The following is a 21,611-nucleotide window of genomic DNA, read 5'->3' as shown; positions in this document are numbered from 1 at the left end:
AACAGCCGATAGCGATTATTGGAGGACCAAAACAGCCGATAGCGATTATTGGAGGACCAAAACAGCCGATAGCGATTATTGGAGGACCAAAACAGCCGATAGCGATTATTGGAGGACCAAAACAGCCGATAGCGATTATTGGAGGACCAAAACAGCCGATAGCGATTATTGGAGGACCAAAACAGCCGATAGCGATTAATCGGCCATTTAATTTTTTATTTTATTTGTAATAATGACAATTACAACAATACTGAATGAACACTTATTTTAACTTAATATAATGCCTCAAATAAATAATGAAACAATTTGGTTTAAATAATGCAAAAACAAAGTGTTGGAGAAGAAAGTAAAAGTGCAATATGTTCCATGTAAGAAAGCTAACGTTTCAGTTCCTTGCTCAGAACATGAGAACATATGAAAGCTGGTGGTTCCTTTTAACATGAGTCTTCAATATTCCCAGTTAAGAAGTTTTAGGTTGTAGTTATTATAGGAATTATAGGACTATTTCCTTCTATACCATTTGTATTTCATTAACCTTTGACTATTGGATGTTCTTATAAGCACTTTAGTATTGCCAGTGTAACAGTATAGCTTCGATCCCTCTCCTCGCTCCTCCCTGGGCTTGAACCAGGAACACATCGACAACAGCCACCCTCGAAGCAGCGTTACCCATGCAGAGCAAGGGGAACAACCACTCCAAGTGGCGAGCGAGTGACGTTTGAAACGCTATTAGCGCGCACCCCGCTAACTAGCTAGCCGTTACACCAGCCTCATCTCGGGAGTTGATAGGCTTGAAGTCATAAACAGCGCAATGCTTGACACACAACGAAGAGCTACTGGCAAAACGCACGAAAGTGCTGTTTGAATGAATGCTTACGAGCCTGCTGCTGCCTACCACCGCTCAGTCATATACTTAGACACTTGTATGCTCAGTCAGATTATATGCAACGCAAGACACGCTAGATAAACGAGTAATATCATCAGCCATATGTAGTTAACTAGTGATTATGCTTGATTGTTTTTTATAAGATAAGTTTAATGCTAGCTAGCAACTTACCTTGGCTTACTGCATTCGTATAACAGGCAGTCTCCTCGTGGAGTGCAATGAGAGGCAGGTGGTTAGAGCGTTGGACTAGTTAACTGTAAGGTTGCAAGAGTGGATCCCCCGAGCTTCCCCTGAACAGGAAGTTAACCACGGTTCCTGGGCCGTCATTGAAAAGAAGAACGTGTTCTTAACTGACTTGCCTAGTTAAATAAAGGTTAAGTAAAAGGTGTTAAAATAAAATCGGCCAAATCGGTGTCCAAAAATACAGATTTCCAATTGTTATGAAAACTTGAAATCGGCCGACCTCTAGTTCGGTCTGGAGTGGTCTAGTGTGGTGTGGTCTAGCGTGTTGTGGTCTAGTGTGGTGTGGTCTAGTGTGGTGTGGTCTAGTGTGGTGTGGTCTAGTGTGGTGTGGTCTAGCGTGGCGTGGTCTGGTGCAGTCTGGCGTGGTCTGGTCTAATGTGGTGTGGTCTGGTGTGGTCTAGCGTGGTGTGGTCTAGTGTGGTGTGGTCTAGTGTGGTGTGGTCTAGTGTGGTGTGGTCTAGTGTGGTGTGGTCTAGTGTGGTGTGGTCTAGTGTGGTGTGGTCTAGCGTGGCGTGGTCTGGTGCAGTCTGGCGTGGTGTGGTCTGGTCTAATGTGGTGTGGTCTGGCGTGGTCTAGCATGGTGTGGTCTAGTGTGCTGTGGTCTAGCGTGTTGTGGTCTAGTGTGGTGTGGTCTAGTGTGGTGTGGTCTAGTGTGGTGTGGTCTAGCGTGGCGTGGTCTGGTGCAGTCTGGCGTGGTCTGGTCTAATGTGGTGTGGTCTGGTGTGGTCTAGCGTGGTGTGGTCTAGCGTGGTGTGGTCTGGTCTAGCGTGGTGTGGTCTAGCGTGGTGTGGTCTAGCGTGGTGTGGTCTAGTGTGGTGTGGTCTAGCGTGGCGTGGTCTGGTGCAGTCTGGCGTGGTCTGGTCTAATGTGGTGTGGTCTGGTGTGGTCTAGCGTGGTGTGGTCTAGCGTGGTGTGGTCTGGTCTAGCGTGGTGTGGTCTAGCGTGGTGTGGTCTAGCGTGGTGTGGTCTAGCGTGGTGTGGTCTGGTGTGCGCGTTTGTCATTCTGTGCCAAAGTACTTCTGTCCAAAGTGTGTGGGGGCGACCGGGTGCAGCTCTGTGGTGAGCAGGGTGATCTCTGGGAACTCTTGGAGGATGGCCTTGGCTCCTGGAGAGATGAAGAGAGAGAGAGGAGGATAATGTGTTACCTACAGTGAGGTGGAGAAGAGAGAGAGGATAATGTGTTACCTACCGTGTGGGGTGGAGAAGAGAGAGAGATGAGGATAATGTGTTACCTACCGTGTGGGGTGGAGAAGAGAGAGATGAGGATAATGTGTTACCTACCGTGTGGGGTGGAGAAGAGAGAGAGATGAGGATCATGTGTTACCTACCGTGTGGGGTGGAGAAGAGAGAGAGATGAGGATTATGTGCTACCTACCGTGTGGGGTGGAGAAGAGAGAGAGATGAGGGTAATGTGTTACCTACCGTGTGGGGTGGAGAAGAGAGAGAGATGAGGATTATGTGCTACCTACCGTGTGGGGTGGAGAAGAGAGAGAGAGATGAGGATCATGTGTTACCTACCGTGTGGGGTGGAGAAAGAGAGAGATGAGGATGTGTTACCTACCGTGTGGGGTGGAGAAAGAGAGAGATGAGGATGATGTGTTACCTACCGTGTGGGGTGGAGAAGAGAGAGAGAGATGAGGATCATGTGTTACCTACCGTGTGGGGTGGAGAAGAGAGAGAGATGAGGATCATGTGTTACCTACCGTGTGGGGTGGAGAAGAGAGAGAGATGAGGGTAATGTGTTACCTACCGTGTGGGGTGGAGAAGAGAGAGAGATGAGGATTATGTGCTACCTACCGTGTGGGGTGGAGAAGAGAGAGAGATGAGGGTAATGTGTTACCTACCGTGTGGGGTGGAGAAGAGAGAGAGAGATGAGGATCATGTGTTACCTACCGTGTGGGGTGGAGAAAGAGAGAGATGAGGATGTGTTACCTACCATGTGGGGTGGAGAAAGAGAGAGATGAGGATGATGTGTTACCTACCGTGTGGGGTGGAGAAGAGAGAGAGAGATGAGGATCATGTGTTACCTACCGTGTGGGGTGGAGAAAGAGAGAGATGAGGATGTGTTACCTACCGTGTGGGGTGGAGAAAGAGAGAGATGAGGATGATGTGTTACCTACCGTGTGGGGTGGAGAAAAGAGAGAGATGAGGATAATGTGTTACCTACCGTGTGGGGTGGAGAAGAGAGAGAGATGAGGATAATGTGTTACCTACCGTGTGGGGTGGAGAAAGAGAGAGATGAGGATGTGTTACCTACCGTGTGGGGTGGAGAAAGAGAGAGATGAGGATGTGTTACCTACCGTGTGGGGTGGAGAAAGAGAGAGATGAGGATGATGTGTTACCTACCGTGTGGGGTGGAGAAAAGAGAGAGATGAGGATAATGTGTTACCTACCGTGTGGGGTGGAGAAGAGAGAGAGATGAGGATCATGTGTTACCTACCGTGTGGGGTGGAGAAGAGAGAGAGATGAGGATAATGTGTTACCTACCGTGTGGGGTGGAGAAGAGAGAGAGATGAGGATCATGTGTTACCTACCGTGTGGGGTGGAGAAGAGAGAGAGATGAGGATTATGTGCTACCTACCGTGTGGGGTGGAGAAGAGAGAGAGATGAGGGTAATGTGTTACCTACCGTGTGGGGTGGAGAAGAGAGAGAGATGAGGATTATGTGCTACCTACCGTGTGGGGTGGAGAAGAGAGAGAGATGAGGGTAATGTGTTACCTACCGTGTGGGGTGGAGAAGAGAGAGAGAGATGAGGATCATGTGTTACCTACCGTGTGGGGTGGAGAAAGAGAGAGATGAGGATGTGTTACCTACCGTGTGGGGTGGAGAAAGAGAGAGATGAGGATGATGTGTTACCTACCGTGTGGGGTGGAGAAAAGAGAGAGATGAGGATAATGTGTTACCTACCGTGTGGGGTGGAGAAGAGAGAGAGATGAGGATCATGTGTTACCTACCGTGTGGGGTGGAGAAAAGAGAGAGATGAGGATAATGTGTTACCTACCGTGTGGGGTGGAGAAGAGAGAGAGATGAGGATCATGTGTTACCTACCGTGTGGGGTGGAGAAGAGAGAGAGATGAGGATAATGTGTTACCTACCGTGTGGGGTGGAGAAAAAGAGAGATGAGGATGATGTGTTACCTACCGTGTGGGGTGGAGAAGAGAGAGATGAGGATAATGTGTTACCTACCGTGTGGGGTGGAGAAGAGAGAGAGATGAGGATCATGTGTTACCTACCGTGTGGGGTGGAGAAGAGAGAGAGATGAGGATAATGTGTTACCTACCGTGTGGGGTGGAGAAGAGAGAGAGATGAGGATAATGTGTTACCTACCGTGTGGGGTGGAGAAGAGAGAGAGATGAGGATAATGTGTTACCTACCGTGTGGGGTGGAGAAAGAGAGATGAGGATAATGTGTTACCTACCGTGTGGGGTGGAGAAGAGAGAGAGATGAGGATAATGCGTTACCTACCGTGTGGGGTGGAGAAGAGAGAGATGAGGATAATGTGTTACCTACCGTGTGGGGTGGAGAAAGAGAGATGAGGATGATGTGTTACCTACCGTGTGGGGTGGAGAAAGAGAGAGATGAGGATATGTTACCTACCGTGTGGGGTGGAGAAGAGAGAAATGAGGATGATGTGTTACCTACCGTGTGGGGTGGAGAAGAGAGAGATGAGGATGATGTGTTACCTACCGTGTGGGGTGGAGAAGAGAGAGATGAGGATGATGTGTTACCTACCGTGTGGGGTGGAGAAGAGAGAGATGAGGATGATGTGTTACCTACCGTGTGGGGTGGAGAAGAGAGAGATGAGGATGATGTGTTACCTACCGTGTGGGGTGGAGAAGAGAGAGAGGAGGATGATGTGTTTGGGTTGGAGTCCATGCTCAATCAACACCTGCACCGCCTCGATCACTGTGTTACCTGTACCTGGGACACACACACACAACACACACTGTGTTACCTGTACCTGGGACACACACACACAACACACACTGTGTTACCTGTACCTGGGACACACACACACAACACACACTGTGTTACCTGTACCTGGGACACACACACACACAACACACACTGTGTTACCTGTACCTGGGACACACACACACAACACACACTGTGTTACCTGTACCTGGGACACACACACACAACACACACTGTGTTACCTGTACCTGGGACACACACACACACAACACACACTGTGTTACCTGTACCTGGGACACACACACACACAACACACACTGTGTTACCTAGACACACAGTTCAGTGCTAAAGTGCATGATGAGTAATTTTGTCTGAGACCTGAAGACTTCATTCATAAGATACCGGAGATACCGTGCAGCGGTACCGGGTCATTATGTTACTCAGCGGTACCGGGTCATTATGTTACTCAGCGGTACCGGGTCATTATGTTACTCAGCAGTACCGGGTCATTATGTTACTCAGCGGTACCGGGTCATTATGTTACTCAGCGGTACCGGGTCATTATGTTACTCAGCGGTACCGGGTCATTATGTTACTCAGCAGTAGCGGGTCATTATGTTACTCAGCGGTACCAGGTCATTATGTTACTCAGCGGTACCGGGTCATTATGTTACTCAGCGGTACCGGGTCATTATGTTACTCAGCGGTACCGGGTCATTATGTTACTCAGCAGTACCGGGTCATTATGTTACTCAGCGGTACCGGGTCATTATGTTACTCAGCGGTACCGGGTCATTATGTTACTCAGCGGTACCGGGTCATTATGTTACTCAGCGGTACCGGGTCATTATGTTACTCAGCAGTAGCGGGTCATTATGTTACTCAGCGGTACCGGGTCATTATGTTACTCAGCGGTAGCGGGTCATTATGTTACTCAGCGGTAGCGGGTCATTATGTTACTCAGCGGTACCGGGTCATTATGTTACTCAGCGGTACCGGGTCATTATGTTACTCAGCGGTACCGGGTCATTATGTTACTCAGCGGTACCAGGTCATTATGTTACTCAGCGGTACCGGGTCATTATGTTACTCAGCGGTACCGGGTCATTATGTTACTCAGCGGTAGCGGGTCATTATGTTACTCAGCGGTACCGGGTCATTATGTTACTCAGCGGTACCGGGTCATTATGTTACTCAGCGGTACCGTGTCATTATGTTACTCAGCGGTACCGCGTCATTATGTTACTCAGCGGTAGCGGGTCATTATGTTAGTCAGCGGTACCGTGTCATTATGTTAGTCAGCGGTACCGTGTCATTATGTTAGTCAGCGGTACCGTGTCATTATGTTACTCAGCGGTACCGTGTCATTATGTTACTCAGCGGTACCGGGTCATTATGTTACTCAGCGGTACCGTGTCATTATGTTACTCAGCGGTACCGGGTCATTATGTTACTCAGCGGTACCGGGTCATTATGTTACTCAGCGGTACCGGGTCATTATGTTACTCAGCGGTACCGGGTCATTATGTTACTCAGCGGTACCGGGTCATTATGTTACTCAGCGGTACCGGGTCATTATGTTACTCAGCGGTACCGGGTCATTATGTTACTCAGCGGTACCGGGTCATTATGTTACTCAGCGGTACCGGGTCATTATGTTACTCAGCGGTACCGCGTCATTATGTTACTCAGCGGTACCGGGTCATTATGTTACTCAGCGGTACCGGGTCATTATGTTAGTCAGCAGTACCGGGTCATTATGTTACTCAGCGGTACCGGGTCATTATGTTAGTCAGCGGTACCGGGTCATTATGTTACTCAGCGGTAGCGGGTCATTATGTTACTCAGCGGTAGCGGGTCATTATGTTAGTCAGCGGTACCGGGTCATTATGTTACTCAGCAGTACCGGGTCATTATGTTACTCAGCGGTACCGGGTCATTATGTTGTCTATTTTTTGTGTTGAATTTGATCAACTGCTGGTTCTAATTTATTTGTCTATAGTTAATGACAACATGTTAACAACAGGAACTTTTTCAACCATTTCATTATTTGCCTGGCTGAAAAAAACTCCAGGATTAGGAAAAATGACCCAACATTCAAGACGTCTGTAATATCTTTCCCTTTTGCCAGCGATCTTTTTTACTTACTCAGTATTGGGTACATGAGCAGCACCTTCCTCCTGTTTATGTCTGGGGGGAACTTAGCATAGTAGACCTTAGCCTCCTGGGTCTCTTCATCACTCTGGATCAGGATCTTCCCGATGCGAATGGACCTACAACAGTCCCTCAGACCCTGCTCCATGGCCTCACCTGGGGGATGGACAGACACAGGTCCCTAAAGAGGTCAGGTATGTGAAATAACATGAAAAAAGCAGAAAAAGGGAATTTTTTTCAGTAGAGGGGGGGGGGAAATACCAGACTCACCACTTCTCATAATGCTGACTCCACAGTTACCTCTCTCAAACTTTACACCTTCATACATGTGTCCTGTTGAGAGATGAAGCAGAATGTTATCAGCAGCATGTGGATAGTGTGTAAGGGGTCGGCGTGTAGAGGTTAGGGGTCAGCGTGTAATTAGGGCGTCCACCCACAGTGCTCAGAATGACAGAAATCGCATTTAGAATATAGTAATTCATAATGAACAGAACATGCAAGTCGAGGATGCAACGATGTGAGGTAAGCAGGAATCAGGAGGATAGAATTATGGTCAGATTTGCCAAGTGGAGGACGAGGGAGTAAAGGTGGTCTAGAGTTATTTTCCCTCTGGTTGCACATTTAACATGCCGGTAGAAATGAGGTAAAACGGATTTCAGTTTCCCTGCATTAAAGTCCCCGGCCACTAGGGGCGCCGCCTCAATGAGCGTTTTCCCGTTTGCTCATTGTCACTGTAATTTCATAATTCCAATATGTTTTCTTTAATTTAATTCACTTAATCTATTTTCTGAGAATTTGTAAGATTCTTATTTGCATAAAATAGACAGAGACCAGTCTTATCAAAATTAGATACTAGTATTTATTCTCGGAGCGCGCTGCCATGTAACCACGAACAACAGTTTATATACAAAATATGACGTCATAGGTTATAAAATATTCTTTCTCCCAACAGTTCAAAAGTTAATTCGAGATAAACCTTCTGAAGTCTTCATCCATCACCATTCAGCAGACAGTTCCAGCTAATGGAAAACCTAAGAAAAAAAAAAACCTATCTAAAGATCCCAGAGCTAAGTGGAGTCGGTTCAACCATAGGTTAATGACCCTTTCTGCTTTACTTAAAAGAAAACACTTCCAGTCTTCTCCAACCTGGCTGGAATGGTATTTAATTACCCCCTGTATCAGGCTCCACAATCTCTCACTTATGAATTCATATTGTTAATCAGATATAATAAAACAGAGTATAAGTTTACTTAGTTACAATTCTATTTAAAATGGGGATACTGTTTAGTCATTATTCATAAAATTCCTAACTCATTGAGTGCAGTCTTAGTGCCAGCATCGGTCTGTGGTGGTAGACAGCTACGAAGAATATAGATGAGAACTCTTTTGGTAAATAGTGTGGTCTACAGCTTATCATGAGATACTCTACCTCAGGCGAGCAAAACCTCAAGACTTCCTTAGATTTCGTGCACCAGCTGTTGTTTACAAATATACATAGACCACCACACCTTGTCTTACCAGAGGCTGCTGTTCTATCCTGCCGATACAGTGTATAAACCACCAGCTGTATGTTATTCATGTCGTCGTTCAGCCACGACTCAGTGAAACATAAGATATTAGTTATTATTGTCCCGTTGGTAGGATATACGTGCCCGTAGTTTGTCTATTTTATTATCCAATGATTGTACGTTGGCTAATAGAACCGATGGAAAAGGCCTATTACCCTCTCGCCATCGGATCCGTGTCTTTCTCCTGTGAATGACGGAGATGAGGGCCTTGTCGGGTGTCTGGAGTAAATCCTTTGCGCCCGACTCGTTAAAAAACGTATTCCAGGGTGAGTGAGTAATCGCTGTCCTGATATCTAGAAGCTCATTTCGGTCACAAGAGACGGTGGCAGAAACATTATGTACAAAATAATTTAGATATTTAGAAAATACACTGCTCAAAAAAATAAAGGGAACACTAAAATAACACATCCTAGATCTGAATGAATGAAATATTCTTATTAAATACTTTTTTCTTTACATAGTTGAATGTGCTGACAACAAAAATTATCAATGGAAATCAAATTTATCAACACATGGAGGTCTGGATTTGGAGTCACACTCAAAATTAAAGTGGAAAACCACACTACAGGCTAATCCAACTTTGATGTAATGTCCTTAAAACAAGTCAAAATGAGGCTCAGTAGTGTGTGTGGCCTCCACATGCCTGTATGACCTCCCTACAACGCCTGGGCATGCTCCTGATGAGGTAGCGGATGGTCTCCTGAGGGATCTCCTCCCAGACCTGGACTAAAGCATCCGCCAACTCCTGGACAGTCTGTGGTGTTGGTGGATGGAGCGAGACATGATGTCCCAGATGTGCTCGATTGGATTCAGGTCTGGGAACGGGCGGGACAGTCCATAGCATCAATGCCTTCCTCTTGCAGGAACTGCTGACACACTCCAGCCACATGAGGTCTAGCATTGTCTTGCATTAGGAGGAACCCAGGGCCAACCGCACCAGCATATGGTCTCACAAGGGGTCTGAGGATCTCATCTCGGTACCTAATGGCAGTAAGGCTACCTCTGGCGAGCACATGGAGGGCTGTGCGGCCCCCTAAAGAAATACCACCCCACACCATGACTGACCCACCGCCAAACCGGTCATGCTGGAGGATGTTGGCAGCAGAACGTTCTCCACGGCGTCTCCAGACTGTCACGTCTGTCACATGTGCTCAGTGTGAACCTGTTTTCATCTGTGAAGAGCACAGGGCGCAAATTTGCCAATCTTGGTGTTCTCTGGCAAATGCCAAACGTCCCGCACGGTGTTGGGCTGTAAGCACAACCCCCACCTGTGGACGTCGGGCCCTCATACCACCCTCATGGCGTCTGTTTCTGACCGTTTGATCAGACACATGCACATTTGTGGCCTGCTGGAGGTCATTTTGCAGGGCTCTGGCAGTGCTCCTCCTTGCACAAAGGCGGAGGTAGCGGTCCTGCTGCTGGGTTGTTGCCCTCCTACGGCCTCCTCCACGTCTCCTGATGTACTGGCCTGTCTCCTGGTAGCGCCTCCATGCTCTGGACACTACGCTGACAGACACAGCAAACCTTCTTGCCACAGCTCGCATGGATGTGCCATCCTGGATGAGCTGCACTACCTGAGCCACTTGTGTGGGTTGTAGACTCCGTCTCATGCTACCACTAGAGTGAAAGCACCGCCAGCATTCAAAAGTGACCAAAACATCAGCCAGGATGTTAGGAACTGAGAAGTGGTCTGTGGTCCCCACCTGCAGAACCACTCCTTTATTGGGGGTGTCTTGCTAATTGCCTATAATTTCCACCTGTTGTCTATTCCATTTGCACAACAGCATGTGACATTTATTGTCAATCAGTGTTGCTTCCTAAGTGGACAGTTTGATTTCACAGAAGTGTGATTGACTTGGAGTTACATTGTGTTGTTTAAGTGTTCCCTGTATTTTTTTGAGCAGTGTGGATCTAATAGGCTACTTTGAAGAAAGGTTAGACATGCCTCAATACGTTCACATTTCAAACAATTATTGGGGCGGCAGGGTAACCTAGTGGTTAGAGCGTTGGACTAGTAACTGAAAGGTTGCAAGTTCAAATCCCCGAGCTGACAAGGTACAAATCTGTCGTTCTGCCCCTGAACAGGCAGTTAACCCTGTCATTGAAAATAAGAATTTGTTCTTAACTGACTTGCCTGGTTAAATAAAGGTCAAAAACAAAAAGCTTTTCAAAATGCCTACTGCCTCCAGCTCATTGTGAAGTGATGAAAAAGAATGTTGACATTTCCGTCTGTTGACATTTCATGTTCAAAACAACTGGGGAGAAAATTATTTTTGAATGGACAGCTAGGAATTCCAACACGGGAACGCCGCCCTCTTTCTAGAGCTCTGACGTTCCAACCTGAAGATCAATGACGTCATGATTTGTCCAAGTTCCCACCAGATGCTGCAGCAGCTCTCTGTCTGACCGACTTTCCACTCAAAGGCTCTGTTTCTGTATGCTGTTCGGTGTGATAAACAAGATGCATACATAACGAAAACATGTCACAAATATACTGTACACGTGCCAATTTAATTCCACTAAATTATGCAAATGCCCCTGCAGACCGATAAGCATGTCATCTGGTATTTCCATCAATGAAGAAGCTATAAAACATTATTTCACAATGGGATTTTCTTCTTCTCACAGACAACTTCATTCATATAAAAACAGCTAACGGAAACTCTGCTATAGGAGTGGTCACAGTGCACTCTGGGTAGGGGTTAGGGAGTAAGAGTCAGTACCTGTAGGAGTGGTCACAGTGCACTCTGAGTAGGGGTTAGGGAGTAAGAGTCAGTACCTGTAGGAGTGGTCACAGTGCACTCTGAGTAGGGGTTAGGGAGTAAGAGTCAGTACCTGTAGGAGTGGTCACAGTGCACTCTGGGTAGGGGTTAGGGAGTAAGAGTCAGTACCTGTAGGAGTGGTCACAGTGCACTCTGGGTAGGGGTTAGGGAGTAAGAGTCAGTACCTGTAGGAGTGGTCACAGTGCACTCTGGGTAGGGGTTTGGGAGTAAGAGTCAGTACCTGTAGGAGTGGTCACAGTGCACTCTGAGTAGGGGTTAGGGAGTAAGAGTCAGTACCTGTAGGAGTGGTCACAGTGCACTCTGGGTAGGGGTTAGGGAGTAAGAGTCAGTACCTGTAGGAGTGGTCACAGTGCACTCTGAGTAGGGGTTAGGGAGTAAGAGTCAGTACCTGTAGGAGTGGTCACAGTGCACTCTGGGTAGGGGTTAGGGAGTAAGAGTCAGTACCTGTAGGAGTGGTCACCGTGCACTCTGAGTAGGGCAGCTGGTTCAGTCCTTCTTCCACCACCAGTCTGATCTGAGGAGGAAGATCAACAGTTTCAACTCTTCATGCTCTTTTTTTCCATGAAATGAACGACTGTAGTTACTAGCTAGCTGATGACTTCTTAAAAGGAATCTTACCAGTCGGTCTGCACAGAACACAAAATCCCCTCTGCTGGTTGTCCTGCAAAACACAAACAAACATAATTTGTCCTGCTGAGGCCACAGCATCTTGTTACCTTGCTCCCACGTCTGAGTTGAGTACGGCGTCGGAGAAGATGGCTGATGTTTTTACATGTTCCTAACCGATTGTCATTTTATGTTCGTTTTTTTTGCGTTGTTTGTAACTTATTGTGTACATAATGTTGCTGCTGCCGTCTCTTATGACCGAAAATAATAATAATCTGGACTTCAGAACAGCGATGACTCACCACGAACTGGCAGAAAGAAGCTTTTGTTTTTCCCTTAACGAGTCAGACGAGCCTGACATACTGCTTTCCCGGGAACAAAACCCAAATCCCCGTCATTTGCGTGAAGAAAAGAGGATGGAGGTCGGGGTGCCTTCTGAGAATTCGTAGGCGATTGAATAAACCCCCCTTGCCTTCTGTCCTACTAGCTAATCATTGGAAAATAAAATCAATGACCTACGAGGAAAATTAAACTACCAACTGTGATATCTTATGCTTCACAGAGTTGTGGCTGAACGACGACATTATCAACATACAGCTGGCTGGTTATACGCTGTACCAGCAGGATAGAACAGCGACGTCTGGTAAGACAAGGGGCAGCGGACTAATGCTTATATGTAAACAACAGCTGGTGCACAATATCTAAGGAAGTGTCAAGGTTTTGCTCGCCTGAGGTAGAGTATCTCATGATAAGGGGCGGCAGGGTTGCCTAGTGGTTAGAGCGTTGGACTAGTAACCGGAAGGTTGCAAGTTCAAACCCTCGAGCTGACAATCTGTCGTTCTGCCCCAGAACAGGCAGTTAACCCACTGTTCCTAGGCCGTCATTGAAAATAAGAATGTTCTTAACTGACTTGCCTAGTTAAATAAATAAATAAATCAAATAAGCTGTAGACCACAATATCTACCTAGAGAGTTTATATGTGTATTTCGTAGCTGTCTACATACCACCAGACTGATGCCGACACTAAGACAGCACTCAATGTATACCACCATAAGCAAACAGGAAACCACTCACTCAGAGACGGCACTCCTAGTGGTCGGGGACTTTAATGCAAATTTCTATCTTCATGTTAAATGTGCAACCAGAGGGGGGAAAAACTAACTCTAGACCACCTTTAACCCCACACAGAGACGCGTACAAAGCTCTCCCTCGCCCTCCATTTGGAAAATCACACCATAACTCTATCCTCCTGATTCCTGCTTACAAGCAAAAAAATGCTCTCCGCAGCCAATGTGAGTAACATTCACAAGGCCAGATGGATTACCAGGGTGTGTACTGCGAGCATGCGCTGACCAACTGGCAAGTGTCTTCACTGACATTTTCAACCTGTCCCTGTGATACCAACATGTTTCAAGCAGACCACCATAGTCCCTGTGCCCAAGAACACTAAGGTAACCTGCCTAAATGACGCCAGACGGGAAGGGTAGGTAGCAACACATCTGCCAAGCTGATCCTCAACATAGAGGCCCCTCAGGGGTGCGTTCTCAGGCCCCTCCTGTACTCCCTGTTCATTCATGACTGCACGGCCAGGCACGACTCCAACACCATCATTAAGTTTGCCGATGACACAACAGTGGTAGATCACTGACAATGACGAGACAGCCTATAGGGAGGTCAGCGACCTGGCCATGCGGTGCCAGGACCTCTCCCTCAAACTGATCAAGACAAAGGAGATGATTGTAGACTACAGGAAAAGGAGGACCAAGCACACCCCCATTCTCATCGACAGGGCTGCAGGTTGAGAGCTTCAATTTCCTTGGTGTCCACATCACCAACAAACTATCATGGTTCAAGCACACCAAGACAGTCATGAAGAGGGCACGACAAAACCTATTCCCCTCAGGAGACTGAAAAGATTTGGCATGGATCCTCAGATCCTCAAAAGGTTCAACAGCTGCACCATCGAGAGTATCACTGCCTGGTATGGCAACTGCTCGGCCTCCGACCGCAAGGCACGACAGAGGGTAGTGCGTACGGCCCAGTACATCTCTGAGGCCAAACTTCCTGCCATCCAGGACCTCTATACCAGGCAGTGACAGAGGGAGGCCCTAAAAATGTTCAGACTCCAGCCACCCTAGTCATACACTGTTCTCTCTGCTACCGCACGGCAAGCGGTACCGGAGCGCCAAGTCTAGGGCCAAGAGGCTTCTAAACAGCTTCTACACCCAAGCCATAAGACTCCTGAACATCTAATCAAATGTCTACCCAGACTATTTGCATTGACCCCCCCCCTCCTTTTACTCCGCTGCTACTGTTATTATCTATGCATAGCCACTTGTACATACTACCACTTGTTCATACTACCACTTGTTCATACTACCACTTGTTCATACTACCACTTGTTCATACTACCTCAATTACCTTGACTAATCGGTGCCCCGCACATTGACTCGTTATCCCCCTGTATGTAGTCTCGCTATTGTTATTTTACTGCTGCTCTTTAATTACTCGTTACTTTTATTTCTTATTCTTATTTTTTAAACTGCATTGTTGGTTAGGGGCTGGTAAGTCAGCATTTCACTGTACACCTGTAGTATTCAGCATTTCACTGTGAGGTCTACTACACCTGTTGTATTCAACATTTCACTGTGAGGTCTACTACACCTGTTGTATTCAGCATTTCACTGTGAGGTCTACTACACCTGTTGTATTCAGCATTTCACTGTGAGGTCTACTACACCTGTTGTATTCAGCATTTCACTGTAAGGTCTACTACACCTGTTGTATTCAGCATTTCACTGTAAGGTCTACGACACCTGTTGTATTCAGCATTTCACTGTAAGGTCTACTACACCTGTTGTATTCAGCATTTCACTGTGAGGTCTACTACACCTGTTGTATTCAGCATTTCACTGTGAGGTCTACTACACCTGTTGTATTCAGCATTTCACTGTGAGGTCTACTACACCTGTTGTATTCAGCATTTCACTGTGAGGTCTACTACACCTGTTGTATTCAGCATTTCACTGTAAGGTCTACTACACCTGTTGTATTCAGCATTTCACTGTGAGGTCTACTACACCTGTTGTATTCAGCATTTCACTGTGAGGTCTACTACACCTGTTGTATTCAGCATAAGGTCTACTACACCTGTTGTATTCAGCATTTCACTGTGAGGTCTACTACACCTGTTGTATTCAGCATTTCACTGTGAGGTCTACTACACCAAGTCAAACACTCACTTGTCTCTGATGATGGTCTGTAATTCTAGTATCTGACTGTTAAGAGGAAGCAGTTTCAGTTGAGGTCCAAGGTTTAACACATCTGGGCCGAGCCCACCACCATTCGGACAGTTCCCGTTCAAACGCTGTTTATTGACGTCATCCACCGCCTCAGAGCTTGGCGCCACCGGAACGCTGCTGCTGTTACTGCTCGCGGCGAACCGAACATGCTTCGTTAAGTTATGTTCTTGGCCGGTAGTAACGTTATTTAACGACTGGTTGTGGCAGGGCATGTTGCTGTACTCACTGTATAATGTTAAAACCGAATAATGTTCGCTATTTGCTGACAACGAGCCGTACGTGTCGCAACGTTGGTGACGTCAACACATCCGCCTGGCTTCAGGAAATGACGACAATTCCCACAACACTTAGTAAGGTCACAAGTACGTGATTGTTTACAAATCGTATCAATCAGAGGAGTAAAAACCTACATTACAAGCAAAACGTCGAAATATAATTTAATTAGGTATATAAGGACCACATGTTTCGAAATAGCCACATAGATAGCTATTATGATTTTATTTCTTCAAAAAATAATAATGAAAGACGATAAAGGTGCAAAGGTCGTTCTAATAGGAAATGACGGAAGTTTGTTCGTTATCGACCCCGCTTTCCTTAGGTAAGATGGCTCCGCTGTTGGTCCCACTGGAATGCGTTTTACACCTGCAGAGAAGAAAATTAGCTATTTTACTTCAACAGACAAGTTTTTATCATGCTTGGCGAGGAGGTAACAAACCGAATGGGAAGCAACGGAAACAACAGACTACTTATTTGGTGAGGGGAGAAGGACACTGTTCTGAGAGTCACACTTTCGACACAAGCTGACAAGGGCACATCAACATGTTATAACGTTATCCGGTTTTGGGATGACCGTATAAGTGATATTATAGTAATATGTGTCAGCTACCAGAAAGTTAAGCTAACCAAGCTTGTGGTGTCTGTTTTCACAAGATTGCCATGGCTGTCAATGTTTTGCTAGGTTGGTAGCCTTGCCTGCTACTCGACGTATCCGGCAAGTTGAGGTGAAAGTGATTTCGACACATGACTAACTAGCTAAATATACTTTGAATACTAACTGAAGTTACACCTCATACGTAGCTTGCTGGGTTAATTTTTTGTCGCTGAGGTATATAGTTTGTGGGCTCCAGTGAGTGGGTCACGTGTTGACCATTTACAGTTGTCATTTGGTAGAAGCTCTTATCCTTCCACGATTTACAGGAGTAATTAGGGTTAAGTGTCTTGCTGAAGGGCACATCGACAGATTTTTCACCTAGTCGGTTCAGGGATTCGACCCAACGCTCTTAACCGCTAGGCTGTCTGCCTACTTTGGAACTGACAGAGTAAAAGAGTGTCCGTGCACAGTATGTCCCGTGAGATAAGACTGGGCATCCCAACCTTGAACCGACTGATATTGCCTGAACTTGGCAGACACCGTTGGCGTATTCATTAGGCCAAATGTGTTGCAAAACCTTTCTTAAACGGAAGCTAACGAAACTGGGAGGGACCTACCTGAATTTGTCCAATAGAAACTCTAGAAATGTTCCGTTTTGCAACTGTTTGGACTAATTATTACACCCCAGGTTGTATAAGCCAGCTAGTACTACAGTTATGACAGACTTTACACATAGTAGTTGGACAACACTGTCAAGGTGGTTTTACAAAACGGATATGAAAGATGATCCTGCATGTTCTGGCATATAGCTAGCTCTTGATGTCTAAAATCATCTCTATAGGTTGTAAAACACGTATTCCACCAGGAGCACTGTCTCAATTTGTTCCTGACACACTGGGTTTGTTCCTGACACTCCGTTCCATAAGTCATTGGACGAAGGTGTCTTCTGTAGGGGGGAGTTTTAAGATCCCTGACGTTCGGTCTCAACATTAACATGTATTGCTTGTTAAATACAAAAAAAAAATGCTTGCTGTACGGTTTTGGAAGCATAATGACCTTATCTTTACTATTAGCGATAAATAGTTTTTTTTAAACTAAAGATTAAACGGCCTTGTTAGGGTTATGCTTCCCAGACGACTGTGTCTCCAAGTTACAACACTTGTTTACGGATAACAGATGGAATATGAGGCGACCAGCTGTGCTGCTTAGCTATCTAGCGTGGCTCTGAACATGTCAGATGGAGGCGCACATGGCTGTATGTATCTGTGCTAAACTTCTACAGTAAGATATTTGTGCGTTTAACTTTCTCAATCATCATTATTTACAATTCCTTCAGGATTACCGTAATCATAGTAGCATCCACATTAATGTAGAAGTGTTTTAGAAATATATTCTATTCTTATTTACAATAAGTGACTCAATACATTATTTACCATTCAGTTCAATTGGGCACAAAATAATCTAAACACAACCAAAACAAACTTAAAAAGCATCAACAAATTTGTAGTCATTGCATGCTATGAATATGGGACCAAATACTTAACTTTTCACTACTTTAATACACAAGTGAATTGGTCCCATTGCTTTTGGACCCCTAAAATGGGGGGACTATGTACAAACATGTCTGTAATTTGAAAACTGTTAACCAGTATACATTATCAGTTCTGTCTGATAAATAGTATAGAGCTGTAATGTACTCAGTGAATTTGATGTTTGTTTCCCCTGTTCAGAGACCATTACTAATTGAAGTTGTTGGGTGTATGTTCCAGCCAACATCCTCTTATTACCAGGTTCTGACCTCCTAGATAGTGCAGTTCCTGCTATTAGCTGAAAAAAAAGTTTGAAGACCCTTCCTCCCTCAATGCTACAGGGATAGTTCACCAAAATTACATTTGTTTCCTCACTGTGTTTGCAGTCTATGGACAAGGGACCTATATTAGAATTTTGCATGTCTAAATCATCCTAAAGTATCAACAAATTGATTGTGTAACTCAATGTTACTTGTACACCTTTCAAACAACATGTTTTTCTGCCTACTTTTTGCTTTTCTTTATATGTATATATGGAAGGTATTGCTGACGACTGAGTATGGAATAGTGAATCTACTTGAAAATGTAATGCAAGACTTGAAGATGGCTGTCTGGCAATGATCAACAACCAATTAGAGGGTGCTAATATAGTCCTCTTCCGTGTGTATTAAGACCCCTATACTTTTTCCACATTTAGTTGTTACAGCCTTATTCTACACACTACACAGCCTTATTCTACACACTACACACTACACTGCCTCATTCTACACACTACACAGCCTTATTCTACACACTACACTGCCTCATTCTACACACTACACTGCCTCATTCTACACACTACACGGCCTCATTCTACACACTACACAGCCTTATTCTACACGACCTCATTCTACACACTACACGGCCTCATTCTACACACTACACTTCCTTATTCTACACACTACGCGGCCTCATTCTACACACTATACAGCCTTATTCTACACGACCTCATTCTACACACTACACTTCCTCATTCTACACACTACACGGCCTCATTCTACACACTACACGGCCTTATTCTACACACTACACAGCCTTATTCTACACACTACACAGCCTTATTCTACACACTACACTGCCTTATTCTACACACTACACGGCCTTATTCTACACACTACACGGCCTCATTCTACACACTACACGGCCTCATTCTACACACTACACGGCCTCATTCTACACACTACACGGCCTCATTCTACACACTACACGGCCTCATTCTACACACTACACGGCCTCATTCTACACACTACACGGCCTCATTCTACACACTACACGGCCTCATTCTACACACTACACGGCCTCATTCTACACACTACACGGCCTCATTCTACACACTACACGGCCTCATTCTACACACTACACGGCCTCATTCTACACACTACACGGCCTCATTCTACACACTACACGGCCTCATTCTACACACTACACGGCCTCATTCTACACACTACACGGCCTCATTCTACACACTACACGGCCTTACTCTACACACTACACGGCCTTACTCTACACACTACACGGCCTCATTCTACACACTACACGGCCTCATTCTACACACTACACGGCCTCATTCTACACACTACACGGCCTCATTCTACACACTACACGGCCTTATTCTACACACTACACGGCCTCATTCTACACACTACACGGCCTCATTCTACACACTACACGGCCTCATTCTACACACTACACGGCCTCATTCTACACACAACACGGCCTTACTCTACACACTACACGGCCTTACTCTACACACTACACGGCCTTACTCTACACACTACACGGCCTTATTCTACACACTACACGGCCTTATTCTACACACTACACGGCCTTACTCTACACACTACACGGCCTCATTCTACACACTACACGGCCTTACTCTACACACTACACACTACACGGCCTCATTCTACACACTACACGGCCTTACTCTACACACTACACGGCCTTACTCTACACACTACACGGCCTTACTCTACACACTACACACAATACCCTATAAAGACAAAGGGTAAACAGGTGTTTAGACATTATTGCAAATTTATAAAAAAAATTAAAACATACTTTATTTACTTAAGTATTCAGACCCTTTGCTATGAGATTTGAAATTGAGCTCAGGTGCATCCTGTTTGTTCTGATGAAACCAATATTGAACTCTTTGGCCTGAATGCCAAGCGTCAAGTCTGGAGGAAACCGGACACCATCCCTACGGTGAAGCATGGTAGTGGCAGCATCACGCTGTGGGGATGTTTTTCAGCGGCGTGAACTGGGAAACTAGTCAGGATCGGGGCAAAGATGAATAGAGCAAATTACAGAGATTCTTGGTGAAAACCTGCTCCAGAGCACTCAGGACCTCAGACTGAGTTAAAGGTTCACCTTTCAACAGGACAACGACCCTAAGCACACAGCCAAGTCATCGCAGGAGGGGCTTCGGTACAAGTCTGAATTTCCTGGAGTGGCCCAGCTAGAGCCCAGACTTGAACCCGATCAAACATCTCTGGAGAGACCTGAAAATAGCTATGCAGCGACGCTCACCATCCAACCTCACAGAGCTTGAGAGGATCTGCAAAGAAGAATGGGAGAAACTCCCCAAATACAGGTATGCCAAGCTTGTAGCGTCGTACCCAAGAAGACTTGAGGCTGTAATCACTGCTAAATGTGCTTCAACAAAGTACTGAGTAAAGAGTCTGAATACTTAGTGGGGCAAAAAAGTATTTAGTCAGCCACCAATTGTGCAAGTTCTCCCACTTAAAAAGATGAGGCCTGTAATTTTCATCATAGGTACACTTCAACTATGACATAAAATGAGAAAAAAAATCCAGAAAATCAAATTGCAGGATTTTTAATGAACTTATTTGCATATTGTGGTGGAAAATGAGTATTTGGTCACCTACAAACAAGCAAGATTTCTGGCTCTCACAGACCTGTAACTTCTTCTTTAAGAGGCTCCCCTGTACTCCACTTGTTACCTGTATCAATGGCACCTGTTTGAACTTGTTATCAGAATAAAAGACACCTGTCCACAACCTCAAACAGTCACATTCCAAACTCCACTATGGCCAAGACCAAAGAGCTGTCAAAGGACACCAGAAACAAAATTGTAGACCTGCACCAGGCTGGGAAGACTGAATCTGCAATAGGTAAGCAGCTTGGTTTGAAGAAATCAACTGTGGGAGCAATTATTAGGAAATGGAAGACATACAAGACCACTGATAATCTCCCTCGATCTGGGGCTCCACGCAAGATCTTACCCCGTGGGGTCAAAATGATCACAAGAACAGTGAGCAAAAATCCCAGAACCACACGGGGGGACCTAGTGAATGACCTGCAGAGAGCTGGGACCAAAGTAACAAAGCCTACCATCAGTAACACACTACGCCGCCAGGGACTCAAATCCTGCAGTGCCAGACTTATCTCCCTGCTTAAGCCAGTACATGTCCAGGCCCGTCTGAAGTTTGCTAGAGAGCATTTGGATGATCCAGAAGAAGATTGGGAGAATGTCATATGGTCAGATGAAACCAAAATATAACTTTTTGGTAACTCAATTCGTCGTCTTTGGAGGACACAGAATGCTGAGTTGCATCCAAAGAACACCATACCTACTGTGAAGCATAGGGTGGAAACATCATGCTTTGGGGCTGTTTTTCTGCAAAGGGACCAGGACGACTGATCCGTGTAAAGAAAGAATGAATGGGACCATGTATCGTGAGATTTGAAG

General features: G+C 45.7%; 2 protein-coding genes and 1 long non-coding RNA gene across 3 annotated transcripts in view; 2 read left to right on the top strand and 1 right to left on the bottom strand.

Moving 5' to 3' along the window:
* Positions 1-1,988: 1,988 nt before the first annotated feature.
* On the bottom strand, positions 1,989-15,801 carry LOC110533244 (uracil phosphoribosyltransferase homolog). Its single transcript, XM_036943580.1, has 7 exons — positions 15,398-15,801; positions 12,168-12,210; positions 11,994-12,063; positions 7,469-7,531; positions 7,193-7,354; positions 4,952-5,050; positions 1,989-2,234 (listed from the first exon to the last, which is right to left on the bottom strand). The coding sequence occupies exons 1-7, from the start codon at positions 15,667-15,669 to the stop codon at positions 2,128-2,130; spliced, it is 816 nt and encodes a 271-aa protein (XP_036799475.1). The 5' UTR covers positions 15,670-15,801; the 3' UTR covers positions 1,989-2,127.
* On the top strand, positions 14,889-15,551 carry LOC118938742. The gene is made up of 2 exons (XR_005036007.1): positions 14,889-14,922; positions 15,295-15,551. It is a non-coding gene; the product is annotated as an uncharacterized LOC118938742 (long non-coding RNA).
* A 44-nt stretch (positions 15,802-15,845) lies between the features above and the next one.
* Positions 15,846-21,611, top strand: part of LOC110533243 (ATP-binding cassette sub-family B member 7, mitochondrial) — a 50,933-nt gene continuing 45,167 nt past the window's right edge. Inside the window, exon 1 of the mRNA XM_036943579.1 lies at positions 15,846-16,210. Within this exon, the coding sequence (XP_036799474.1) occupies positions 16,016-16,210 (195 nt within the window). The 5' untranslated portion in view covers positions 15,846-16,015. The remainder of the gene's footprint in view (positions 16,211-21,611) is intronic.

The sequence above is a fragment of the Oncorhynchus mykiss genome, chromosome 14 (genome assembly GCF_013265735.2).
Source record: "Oncorhynchus mykiss isolate Arlee chromosome 14, USDA_OmykA_1.1, whole genome shotgun sequence".
Lineage (NCBI taxonomy): Eukaryota > Metazoa > Chordata > Actinopteri > Salmoniformes > Salmonidae > Oncorhynchus > Oncorhynchus mykiss.
Note: the sequence above shows the minus strand (reverse complement) of the source record. Positions and strands in the feature narration are given on the sequence as shown.